Source organism: Hyla sarda, chromosome 1 (genome assembly GCF_029499605.1).
Source record: "Hyla sarda isolate aHylSar1 chromosome 1, aHylSar1.hap1, whole genome shotgun sequence".
NCBI lineage: Eukaryota > Metazoa > Chordata > Amphibia > Anura > Hylidae > Hyla > Hyla sarda.
Genome location: NC_079189.1, coordinates 274,450,408 through 274,463,834, shown reverse-complemented (window position 1 = coordinate 274,463,834; position 13,427 = coordinate 274,450,408). Strand labels below are relative to the sequence as shown.

General features: G+C 40.2%; 1 protein-coding gene across 7 annotated transcripts in view; it reads right to left on the bottom strand.

Annotated features, from left to right (window-relative positions):
* Nucleotides 1–13,427, bottom strand: part of TCF3 (transcription factor 3) — a 193,452-nt gene that overhangs the window by 58,810 nt on the left and 121,215 nt on the right. For all 7 annotated transcript variants that reach the window (XM_056572494.1, XM_056572465.1, XM_056572510.1 and 4 more), the window contains 2 exons: nucleotides 11,309–11,438; nucleotides 10,460–10,509 (listed from right to left, as the gene is read on the bottom strand). In XM_056572494.1, the coding sequence (XP_056428469.1) occupies nucleotides 10,460–10,509; nucleotides 11,309–11,438 (180 nt within the window). The remainder of the gene's footprint in view (nucleotides 1–10,459; nucleotides 10,510–11,308; nucleotides 11,439–13,427) is intronic.

Below are 13,427 nucleotides of genomic sequence, written 5' to 3'. Positions count from 1 at the left end.
CAGCCGTTGGCTGTCCGGGCATGCTGGGAGTTGTAGTTTTGCAACATCTGGAGGGCCACAGTTTGAAGACCGCTGCATTAACCCCTTCCATGTTAAAAGTTCAAATCACCCCCTTTTCCAATATAAAAACATGCAAACATAATAAAAATAAACATATTTGGTATCGCTTCGTACGTAATTGTACAACCTATTAAATTATAACATTATGTATCCCGTACGGTAAATGTAAAAAAAATACCAAACCACAGATTTGCAATTTTTATAATATCCCATAAAAAAAAGTTAAAAAGCGATTAAAAAGTCAGATCAATGCCAAAATGGTACCGATACAAAAAACAGATTATGGCGCAAAACATGAGCCCTCATACAGCCTGGTATGCGGAAAAAAAATAAAGCTACAGGGGTTAAAAAATGGCAATTAAAAAAACTTGAAAACGTTCAGAATTAGTAAAACATGACGTAAACGATACAAATCTGGTATCGCTGTAATCTGGCGGCCTAAAGTATAAAACTAACATGTTACCTGACCTCAAGGTAAATGGCGTAGAAAAGAAAACCACTAAATTTGCAAAATTGTCTTTTACTATTTCAATTTCACTTCCCCAAATATATGTGTGTGTGTGTGTATATATGTGTGTGTGTGTGTGTGTGTGTGTGTGTGTGTGTGTGTATATATGTGTGTGTGTGTGTGTGTGTGTGTGTATATATGTGTGTGTGTGTGTGTATATATGTGTGTGTGTATATATGTGTGTGTGTGTGTGTGTGTGTGTGTATATATGTGTGTGTGTGTGTGTGTGTGTGTGTGTATATATGTGTGTGTGTATATATATATATATATATATATATATATATATATATATATATATATATATATATATACACACACATACATACAAACATACATATATCAGGGGTGTGGAAATAAAAAAAAAAAATACTTGTCCAAGGGACTAAAGCGGAACACAATCTACTTGTCCCTCAAGAAAATCCACTTGTCCTGGTAGATAAAATAATTTCCACCAAAATAGTCTGATCCCCCCCCCCCACCAGGGATGGATATAAGATCCCGTTAGACACTGCTGACAGCGGTGATCTAATGGTTTAATAGGTGATCGCAACATGTCAGGCTATTAGAGGCAGGAGAGCTGTAGCTCCTCTTACACCCGAGACAAGCCCAGAAAAGTCTAGATGTAACTTTTTGATCACCTTATAAAAAATGTCTAATATGAAGTGACCAAAAATGAGCAATTCTGGACTATTATTTACATTTACACCGTTCACCGTATTTAATTAACATTATATTTTAATAGTCTGGACATTTCCACATGCAGCGATACCACTTATGTTTATTTTTGTACATTATTTTTATTTAAAGAAAATTGGAAACTTTTATTAGGAAAGGGGCTTATTCACATGTATACGCACTTTTTAAAATATTTTAATCACAATTTTTCAGTCCCAATAGGGACTTGTGTGTTACTGGGGGGGGGGGGGGTGCATTTTGTGTCAGAAAATGCTGGAAGTTGCATTTAGTTACTAGATGACTACAACTCCCAGCATGCCCTGATACAGCCTATGGTTGTGTGGGGGTTGCAGCATGTTGCACTGTATAGTAGGACAGTTAAGGTTATTGTGTAACATGCTGGGAGTTGTAGTTTTGGTTTGTGTCAGCTGCAGAGCCATAGTCTATGTCAAGGAATACTGGGAATTACAGTTAGTAACTACAACACCCAGCATGCCCTGATGCAGCCTATAGCTCTGCAGCTGACCCGAACCAAAACTACAACTCCCAGCATGTTGCACTTTATAGTTCTACAGTTTAGGTTATGGTCCAACATGCTGGGAGTTGTAGTTTTGGTTCGGGCATGTTTGTGTGCATCCGTGGGGCTCTTGGTTGGTGGGTGAGTATGAAGGGGGGGATTCTGGGGGTGCAATTCAGTGCGGGGGCCACTAAAAATAAATAAAATTAGATGGCACAACTGCCCTAATGCCCGACGTGACAGTCCGCTTCTATACAAAACATTCATGCATACACATCATCATACATGCACCAGCCACTGCCCCCATATACATATACACACACACCTGCCACTGCCCCCCCACATCATACATTACATACACACATACACTCACACCATACATACACCTGCCGCTGCCCACCCCACATCATACATCACATACATACACATCACACATTACATACACATCACACATAGACATCATACACACATTATACATTACATACACATCACACATAGACATCATACACACATCATACATTACATACACATCACACAGACATCATACACACATCATACATTACATACACATCACACTTAATCATACACACATTATACATTACATACACATCACACTTAATCATACACACATTATACATTACATACACATCACACTTAATCATACACACATTATACATTACATACACATCACACATCACACTTAAACATCATACACACATCATACATCACATACATACACATCACACATCACACATAGACATCATACACACATACACTCACACCATACATATCCACCAGTGTTTCCCAACCAGGGTGCCTCCAGCTGTTGCAAAACTACAACTCCCAGCATGCCCAGGGCATGCTGGGAGTTGTATTTTTGCAACAGCTGGAGGCACCCTGGTTGGGAAACACTGATATACACCATACATATGCACACATCATACATACACCTGCCGCTGCCCCCCCATCACACATACACTCACACCATACATATACAACCACCCTTCCTGCCGCCGCCTGCATTCTTGGTCTCCTCACCTGAGCCACCATGAGTGGACATCAGAGCTGTAGTCCCGGCCGGTGTGAGGTGAGATTTCCGTCCTCCCCCTCCCCCTCCCCTCCCCCCTGCTCTGTGTTTTCCCCGTGCAAACAAGCAACCGCCTCGTGGTAGATTAGGTCCTGTCTAGACAGAGCAGGGGAGGGGGAAGGATAGAGCTGTGTGCGGGGGATGGAGCTGTGCACGGAGCTGTCAACATCCTCTCTCTCCCCCTGCTGTGTCTTCTGAGCTGCGTCCTTCATCCTCCGGGAGGGGAGATAAGGGGGCTCTGCAGTCAGCTGGAGGCCGCCGCCCCCTCCATACACTCAGAGCCGGTGTGAGGTGGAGACTTCCATCGGCTCCTGCGCCTCACACCGGCATTAAAGAAAAATAAGGGGGAAGTCTGTCTGTCCCTGCCCGATACAGGGCTAAATCTATAAACAATTCACCTGCCCAGCGCCAAAAACTACTAGTCCCCGGGCGTCGGGCTATAGGATTTCCACATCCGTGTGTGTGTATATATACACATATATATATATATATATATATATATATATATATATATATATATATATATATATATATATATATATATATATAGATGTAGAGGGTAGGCAGCACAACCACGTGTTCTGACAGAGTCTTGGGGTGCAGGCAAGGATAGCAGTCCCAATCGCAGACGGCTCGAATAATCCAAGATGCAGAAAACACAGCAGCACACCCAGTAGTAAAGTGCAAAAATTGGGATTTATTGACCCATATCAAATGCGACGTTTCGACAGCATCCCGCCATCTTTTTCAAGCATGATACACAGGTTACAACATCCACATTATATCAGGTGTGTAATTAACAAACAATCAAGTATAAACAGTGTTATAAAAGTGATCAAACATACAATCATAAGGATAAAGTGTATACAAAATATAAAACACATGAGTGACAAACCAATACAGTCATGGCATAAATATATATTAAATACGATCTATATAAAATAAGTGTATATCGATATCCCTAGACCAAAGTCCACAGGTGCGCCAAATCGGCAGTGAATTAAAAACAATTAAAAACATGAAATCTACCTTGAGACAGATCCACATACTCCTGAATGCCCATAGACGCCATAATGGCGTTGTTCACTTCCGCATCGGTATCCAGCAGTCATGTGATCATCACCTGATCATACACGTCACATGGGCTTCACCGGCTATATTATATATATTTTATTTTTTTTTTGGTTCAGAGAATATGTTATTGAAAAATTAAAAGGTATCCTTATAGTAGGTAGTTATGGCTATTATAGGGCGAGGAGGAAAAAATGAGTGCATAAAAGCGAAAATTGGCCGGGACAAGTGGATCGTCATGAGGGACAAGTAGATTTTGCTCCATTTTAGTCCCGTGGACAAGTAGTTTTTTTTAATAAAATTTCCACACCCCTGTAACCATATTTATAGTTGCTGACATGTCATTTTCAATGTACAGTAAACACAGTAAAATCAAAACTGGCCAAGTTTTTTTTTTTTTTTAATATATTATATTTATATTCATACATAAAGTGATTTTTGTTCCACAGAGCAGTAGCTGGAAGAATAGGACAGTCACAAATAGTCATGTGAGTAAACACCTGCATCTGAAGGATGTTGTAGGTAGTCCGGAAAATGAAACCACCAGTAAGGAGAAGCATCACTGGCTGTCTAATTATGGCCTGTTCTAGCCAGATTGAACAAAAATTTGCCCAAAGTGGTTCTCTAATTGGTAAACTGCATCTGCTTTAGCACTCCATAGTGATTAATTTATTTTTTACTCTTGCCCTTCCAAGGTGGTCAGTGCAGTATGCATCATTTTAAGGGTCAAGCGACCAAAAATTGCCGTTATTCTTAGTGAACTATACTGCAATGGGGTCATGGTAACTGAATGGGGTTGTAGGGGCTATGACATCACGAGTCCCTGGCGCTGGCTCCAGTGTTCGGAACAGTTTGTTCCAAACAATGAGCAATGAGTTAACCCTTTAATACCTGGTTGCAATCAGCAACCCATGGCTAATGTCTGTGTAAAAAGAAAACCGTGTCCCTCATGCTATGATTGACTGAGCGTGCACACCCTTTGTTAATGTAAAGAAGAAAACAGTGTCCCTGTAATCAAGGGTGTGCCACATAGTTTTCTTCTTTATGCTGGACATTACTGATCAGGCTGATGTTCAAAATCCCTTGCCAGTAGCTCATGCAGGCTAATCACAGGGTCCATATTAGATTAAATGACAGGAAGAGCTCACTTAACCTGCTTCTGTCTGTCCATTTGGCACTTCAATTGTGCAGTCCCTGTACAAGTGGAGCACCTATAACACTGATCAATGCTGTGCTATGGAACAGCATTGTTCAGCATATGCAAATCTTTAACCCCTTCCCAACTATGACGTACATGTATGTCATGGGTCGGGTGAGGGCAACATGATGTGGGCCCGCATCATAACTGGCAGATGCCGTTGCTGTTAGCAGCTGACACCTGCCGATAATGATAGACCTCGGGGATCACTCCGTCTGTTATTTTAATGGTTAAATGCTGTGATCAATCTCAAACACTGCATTTACCCCTTAAGGACCAATCCCATTTTCACCTTAAAGGGGTTGTGCGCTGCCCTGACTTTCGGAGCTCCGCTCACAGCGTCCAGAAGTTCATTACTCCGAACGCTGTGTGCGGGCTTCCGTGTTCGCGGCCGCGGGGCGTGACGTCATGCCCGGCCCCTCGTGACGTCTCGCCCGTCCCCTCAGCGAAAGTCTTTGGGAAGGGGGCGCGACCCATTAACCCCTTACATATTAAAAGTTAATTTCACCCACCTTTTCCATATAAAAATTATGTAAACATAAAAATAAACATATTTGGTATAATTGACCGAACTATTAAACAATAACATTTTATATCCTGTATGGTAAATGGAGTTAATGTAAAAAAAAATACCAAAACACAGAATTGCGTTTTCATATTGAATAGGATGCGGTGTAAATTTTTACTGCTATTTACTGTTGTAATTTATATTTGGAAATAAAATTATTGAAACAAAAAAAATAAAATAAAATAAAATTGGTATTTGTGTTATCAGGCCGACCTAAAGTATCAAAATAATATGTAAGTTTGACCACAAGGTGAATTGCGAAAAAAAAAAAAAAAAAAACAAGCCTCATATGGGTCTGTAGATGGAAAAACAAGAGTTATGGCTATTATAGGACGAGGAGGAAAAAAAAGTGCTGAAACTAATAAAAATCTTATTTACATACTAATTTGGTTGAAATTATTTTATCTACCAGGACAAGTGGATTTTCTTGAGGGACAAGTAGATTGTGTTCCGCTTTAGTCCCTTGCACAAGTAGTTTTTTTTTCCCACTACCCTTTGGTGGTATAGAAAACAAGCTATTTTATGGGTCTGTAGGGAAAAAATCTGATTTATGACAATTAGAAGGCAAGAGGATAGAAACTAAAAAAAAAATTGAAATCACTGCGTTCTAGGGTTAAACATGTATAAGTGAATTTAGTCTTCATGTGGTGATTTAAGAGCTGTGTGCATGCTTTTAGTCAATAAAATGTAATCTTCCTTTTTTCCACCCCTATCTATTCAAATAAAGCTTGTTTTACACTACAAAATTACTCTGTTTTAACGATCCGTACGAAGTTCCGTCTGAAAATCAGCTGTAAAACTGCAGTTACAAAATCCTATACGGCCGTTAGTGCATGAACTATTTCTCCAGTTACTGTCTTCAGTCACAAAATAACGTCCGTTATTAATAACGTGCTTTAACCTCCCTAGCGGTATGATTCCGTCTGGAAATTTGTACCAAAAGCGGTACAATTTTTTGCATTGAAAATCCACATCTCCCCCCGTCACATTCCCCCTCCCTTGTCACTTATCCCCCCCCCCCCATATCACATTCTCCCCCTTCCTTGTCACATTCCCCCCCCCCTGTCACATTCCCCCCCCCCCCCCTTCACATTCATCCCCCCGTCACATTCTCCCCCCTCCATGTTACATTCCACTCCCCCCCTGTCACATCCCCCCTTTGTCACATTCCCCCCCCCCCCTGTCACATCCCCCCCCTTGTCACATTCCCCCCTCTGTCACCTTGTCTTGTCCTGCAGCAGGATACACTAGGTTTGCCGGGCAGATTTCAAACCTAGTGTATTTGCTGCAGAACAAGTCCTTTCCCCTTCAGCCAATCACAGGCTTTACACCACTGCGGCCTGTGATTGGCTGAAAAGTGAAAGGTCCTGTAAGATGAATAGAGCAGTGACCAGAGCGCACGGAGGGGAACGACATCTGCAGGGACCGGGATTAGGTGAGCAAAAGGTTTTTTTATTTTCTTCCTTTTTACTTTTACACTTAGTTCAGGGTTTTTCTACCAGGGGGCCTCCAGCTGTTGTGAAACTACTGCTCCCAGCATGCCCGGACAGCCTTTGGCTGTCCGGGCATGCTGAGAGTTGTAGTTTTGCAACATCTGGAGGCCCCCAGGTTGAGAAACACTGACTTTTAGTATATGTCTTTACCTGCTCTGGCCGGCCCCCGCCACGGGAGCCGACCCGAGCAGATAATCACATTTTCCCGGGGGCTGCATCACTACATCGCAAAAAGCAATAATTTGCAATTCTACCCCGAGCGTGACTCGGGGTTACCGCTTCTAGCAGCGAAAATTAACCCCGAGTCACGCTCGGGAATACCGCTAGGCTGGTTAACGGGTTAAAACAGCTATTCGAAAAATCCCAAAGACTATAATGGGATTTTCTAACGGCCGTTTAGGATTTTTTAACTGCCGTTTTACAGCTGATTTTCAGACGGAACTTCATACGGATCTTTAAAATGGAGTAATTTTGTAGTGTGAAAGGGGCCTAAGGGTAAAAAGGCATAAGGCAGGGCTGATTACCTCAAATTCTGCATTTCTTTCTGGTATGGTCATTTGCATTTTCATCCCCTGCAACATATGGCAAGGAGACTGTCAAATGCAGGAAAAGGCAGAGTTCCAACATACTGACTCCTGATCGCATCAGTCTAGGAGACTGTGTGGGACACCTAAACATATCCTGCCATGGCTCATCATGACCGGTACACTTTAAGCAATGCATGTGCCTCCTACATGTAAACAACTGTGTAGTATCAGCACGTGACAGACCATACCAACTTTTTTTTGCATTCCATATCAATGAGAAAAAAAAAACAACTCCTTTGATATTAAAAAAGTTCCTTTGTGTAACCCTTTCCGACTATAGGACGGACATATGCGCAAGTCCTATTGATCTCATGTTCTGCGCTGCAGGATATCAGCGATGGGACCTGTCTGTCACTCACAGCTGCCAAGACCAAGATCGCACTGGTCTCAGTAAGGTTAACCCCAAAGATACTGACCCTGGCACATGGGAATTATAGACCTGTTAGCTTAACCTCGGTTGTATGTAAATTGTTTGAGGGTTTCCTAAGAGATGCTCTTTTAGAATATCTTTATAATAATAAATGTATGACCCCATATCAGCATGGCTTTATGAGGGATCGGTCCTGTCAAACTAACCTGATCAGCTTTTATGGTAGTTATTAATGGTACTTATTATGATTGGGTGACTGTTACTAGTGGGATACCACAGGGGTCCGTCTTGGGTCCTGTCCTATTTAATATATTCATTAATGACCTTGCAGAGGGGTTGAATAGTAAAGTAGCAATCTTTGCAGATGACACGAAACTCTGTAAAGCGGTAAACACTATATAGAGGACAGTGCACTGTTACAAATAGATCTGGATAGGTTGGAGGTTTGGGCTGGGATATGGCAGATGAGGTTCAACACTGATAAATTTAAGGTAATGCACATGGGGAAGAAAAATCTGGGCTGTGATTATGTATTAAATGGGAGAACACTTGGGATGACTGACATGGAAAAGGACTTGGGAGTTTTAGTTAAAAGTAAATTTAGCTGTAGTGACCAGCTAGCAGCTGCTGCCAAGACAAATAAAATCATGGGGTGCACCAATAGGGGCATAGATGCCCACAACAAGGAAATAATTCTACCGCTGTTCAAATCACTAGTCAGACCACATATAGAATACTGTGTACAGTACTGGGCACCAGTGTACAAGAAAGATATAGTCGAGCTGGAGAGGGTTCAAAGACGGGCAACCAGAGTAATACGGGGAATGGGAGGACTACTGTACCCAGAAAGATTATCAGAATTAGGGTTATTTAGTTTAGAAAAAAGAAGGCTTAGGGGAGACCTAATAACTATGTATAAATATATCAGGGGGCAGTACAGATCTCTCCCATGATCTATTTATACCCAGGACTGTATCAATAACAAGGGGGCATCCTCTACATCTAGAGGAAAGAACGTTTCTACACCAGCATAGACGGGGGTTCTTTACTGTAAGAGCAGTGAGACTGTGGAATTCTCTCCCGGAGGAGGTGGTCATGGTGAACTCTGTAATAGAGTTCAAAAAGGGTCTGGATGCATTTTTGGAGAGTAATAACATTTCTGGTTATGTATACTAGATTTTTAGGGACCGAAGGTTGATCTAGGGATTTATTCTGACTGCCATATTGGAGTTGGGATGGAATTTTTACCTCTAGTATGAGGGTTTTTTGCCTACCTCTGGATCAACTCAACTCAATAGGGACTTATTAGGGTTATAGGTTGAACTTTATGGACTCTGGTCTTTTTTCAACCTTATGAACTATGTTACCTATAAGGATTCAAAGACGGAGTGGGCTCCCCCTGTCATCTATCGGTGACCCGCAATGTGATCACGTGATCCAATAATTGGTTGCCATGGAAGGCCAGCCTTCGTATCAATAAAAAGTTCTGCTAGTCAGGTAAAACGTCTCACACAATGTGGTCGAACAAAAAAAAAAAAAAAAAATAGGGCTGTTGGAACATTATTACCACATGCCAGAATTGAAAACTGGGGCTTTGTCATTAAGGTAAAAACTTAAAAGGGAACCAAAAATCAGATTTTACTCTATATAACACTTGGCTAAGCGTTCTATAGGGTAAAATCTGTATCCTCACCATCCCCGGGGGACGCTCCTGCCCCCAGGAATGGTGAAGCTATGAACTTATAAAAGTAGTCACCGCCAAGCGTTATATAGGGTAAAATCTGATGATTGCGGTACAATAATGCCAAAGACAACATATGGTACTGAATTATGGGTCAGTAGCACTGTATTATGGATCATTAGAACACAGACCTGTAATATAGAGGTGTACATGACCCTAAATATGTGAGAAACTGGGGCTGCTCTACCCTTATTCCCTGCTTTCTATTTACTATTAAATGATGAAAGTATCTTTGCAAATATTAAAAAACCTCCAGTGTCACCAGAATTTGCGTTTAGGGAAATGGGATCCACAGGATGCTGCAGTGTGAGGAATAGAACACCTTCCATGATCAAATAAATGTATTACCCCTTCCATATATAGTGCCACCATATTTTTGTGCTGCTGTTAGCAATTGCCAATATTCACATGCGACAACAGCAGCTATGACACAAAAGTAGAAATTTTTATTGCCTGAATTATCTTAACCTTTAAAAGGAATTACAATTTCTAATAACAGTTTATATTTACTGTTAAATAGTCTGATTCTATGTGAGTTCTATGAAATTATATCTACCTATTGAAATTGAATTAGCAATACTTACAGATGACGGAAGTCCTGGGGGCACCTTTCGAACTTTCTTAGGCTGAACATCTGCACAATTAAAACGTTATATGGTTACAAACTTATGAGCGGGACAGTAATATGAAAATACCAAAGTAAAATGTAAAATGATCCAACAAATGTTATAGTTAAATAGATGGTTCTACTTCTCACCAAAGTTGTTGCAGCACAGAAGTTTGTACACAAACTAAGTTTTATTGATGGCTTGAAATTTGTGCTGGCTTTTTTTTTATTTTATTTTTTACAGTATGTGCACTTGACCCATTTGAATTGGCTACGTAATGTGAATGTGTCATCAGAAAATTTCCTATAATTTAAACCAGGTTTTAAGGTTTTGTTTTTGTTCATTTTTTTTCTTCAAATTTTCCATTTTACTCTCTACATTTTAAAATAACCCTGAAATCTTGCAGTGCCTTTTTTCTATGCACAGATCGGAGTACAGTAAAATGTAACATCAGTAGAAAGATAACACTGGATTATCCACCATTCACAGCATAGAACAGGATCCACACACTCTGTAGTATGACTTCTAAAAAGGTCACAGAATTCCCAGTAGCATTTCAAATTTGTAGCATTTCTAAATGGGACAGGTCCTGTCTATTGTTGTCTATGGTCATTAGGGTTAAAAACAGTTCAGGCACAATAGTCCCCAAAATGTACACATTTTTTTCCCCCCATAATAGAAACCAGCTAAGGAGAAAAAATAAAAAAAATAAATAAAAAAAGGATCAGCATCTGGCTATAACTGGGGAAAATAAAATATGATACATTGAAACTACCTGATAATATGTACAATAAAGAAAAGAAGAAAAAAACCTAGAACCTATACCAAGATTTGCTTCTCCTGGCCGCCGCCGCGAGCTGGGTGGGTATGGATAGTAATGTGAGGCCCCTTTTCCTCCACTGGGTGAAAGTGCGTTGGGGCTATTCATGCTCAAATCACCAGGCAAAAATCCAGGCTAAAAAAAAAAAAAAAAAAAAACACAAAAAAACATAAAAGATTACAAAAGGAATATAACTGTAATAACCGTGTAAGTGTCCATGTAAGTATATATTAACAGCAGAATAAACACATTTCCCATTATCAAATTCACGTTACTAAATTCTGTCCAGATGAACATTTTAGAAACCATAAATCATACAAATAAATGCCTTCCAGGCTTACATGCAAAAGTAGTAAAAAATAAAATAAATCTAATCATTTGTGCCTGCCAGTGTGACTGTCGTACGAAGATAGCAGGAAGATTTGTGCTTATGACTTCTTTTTCTCCCGATATATCTTCGGGCGGAATGACAGGAGTCATAACGGACATAGGAATCCCATTCAAGTGAATGGGTTCCTCTGTACCAGTTATGACACCCGTTAGGCTCCGTTACAATAACAGAAGTTAGTCAAAGTAAAAAAATAAAAATAAAAAAAGAGCCCTTAACGTCTGTTTGTAATGGTGCCTCTAGTGTAGTGTAAAAGTAGCCTTACATGAGCCTGGAAGCACTACTAAACTAATGGACCACCAATATCAAAATAATGAGTTTCCAACTTTTAACACCTTGATTAAACTAAAAAGAGGTGGCTGTACAGACTTTTCAGTCTATTATTTAGTGGGGGTGCACAATATCAAAACCCAACCAATGTTCTACTGATAGCCTATTCTAGCCATCAATTTTGTAGTCCAGTAAAACCCTTTGCCAGTTAATGACGCAGGTACAGGTATGCCCTGACACCCTGGTACTTAACCCCTTAACGACGCAGGACGTATATTAACCCTTTAGAAGCGGCGGTCAAAGCTGACCGCCGCTTCTAAAGCGAAAGTGAAAGTATCCCGGCTAGTCAGTCGGGCTGTTCGGGACCGCCGCGGTGAAATTTCACCGCTGCGTCCCGAACAGCTTACAGGACACCGGGAGGGCCCTTACCTGCCTCCTCGGTGTGGCTTTGCAGGAATCAGCATAGGAGATCAGTGTGTGCAGTGTTATAGGTCACAATGGGAGCTATAACACTGCAAAAAAAAAAAAAAAAAAGTGAAAAAAAAAGTTAACAAAAAGGTAATTTAACCCCTTGCCTAATAAAAGTTTGAGTCACCCCCCTTTTCCCATAAAAAAACCTGTAAATAAAAACATATGTGGTATCGCCGCGTGCCAAAATGTCCGAACTATAAAAATATATAGTTAATTAAATCACACGGTCAATGGCGTACGCGCAAAAAATTCAAAAGTCCAAAATAGTGTATTTTTGGTCACTTTTTATTCATGAAAAAATGAATAAAAAGCGATCAAAAAGTCCGATCAATACAAAAATGGTACGGATAAAAACTTCAGAACACGGCGCAAAAAATAAATGAGCCCTCATACCGGCCCGTACACTGAAAAATAAAAAAGTTATAGGGGTTAGAAGATGATAATTTTTAACATATAAATTTTCCTGCATGTAGTTATGATTTTTTTCCAAAGTACGACAATATCCAACCTATATAGGTAGGGTATAATTTTAACCGTATGAACCTACAGAATAAAGATACAGTGTTATTTTTACCGAAAAATACACTGCGTAGAAACGGAAGCCCCCAAAAGTTACAAAATGAAATTTTTTCTTCAATTGTCTTACAATTAATTTTTTTTTCCGTTTCGCCATGGATTTTTGGGTAAAATGACTAATGTCACTGCAAAGTATATATATTATATTGGTGGCGCAAAAAATAAGCCATCATATGGAATTTTATGTGCAAAATTGAAAGCGTTTTAATTTTTTCCTCATCACCTTCTAAAAATCATAACGGAAAAACCCTGCGTCCTTAAGGGGTTACATAGTTAGAATGGTTGCAAAAAGACATACGCCCATCAAGTTCAACCAGGGAATTGAAGGGTAGGGTTAATGCTTAAAGTGACAGTGGTCAGATTTGCAAAAAACTGCTGCATCCTTAAGGTCAAAATGGGCTGCGTCCTTAAGGGGTTAA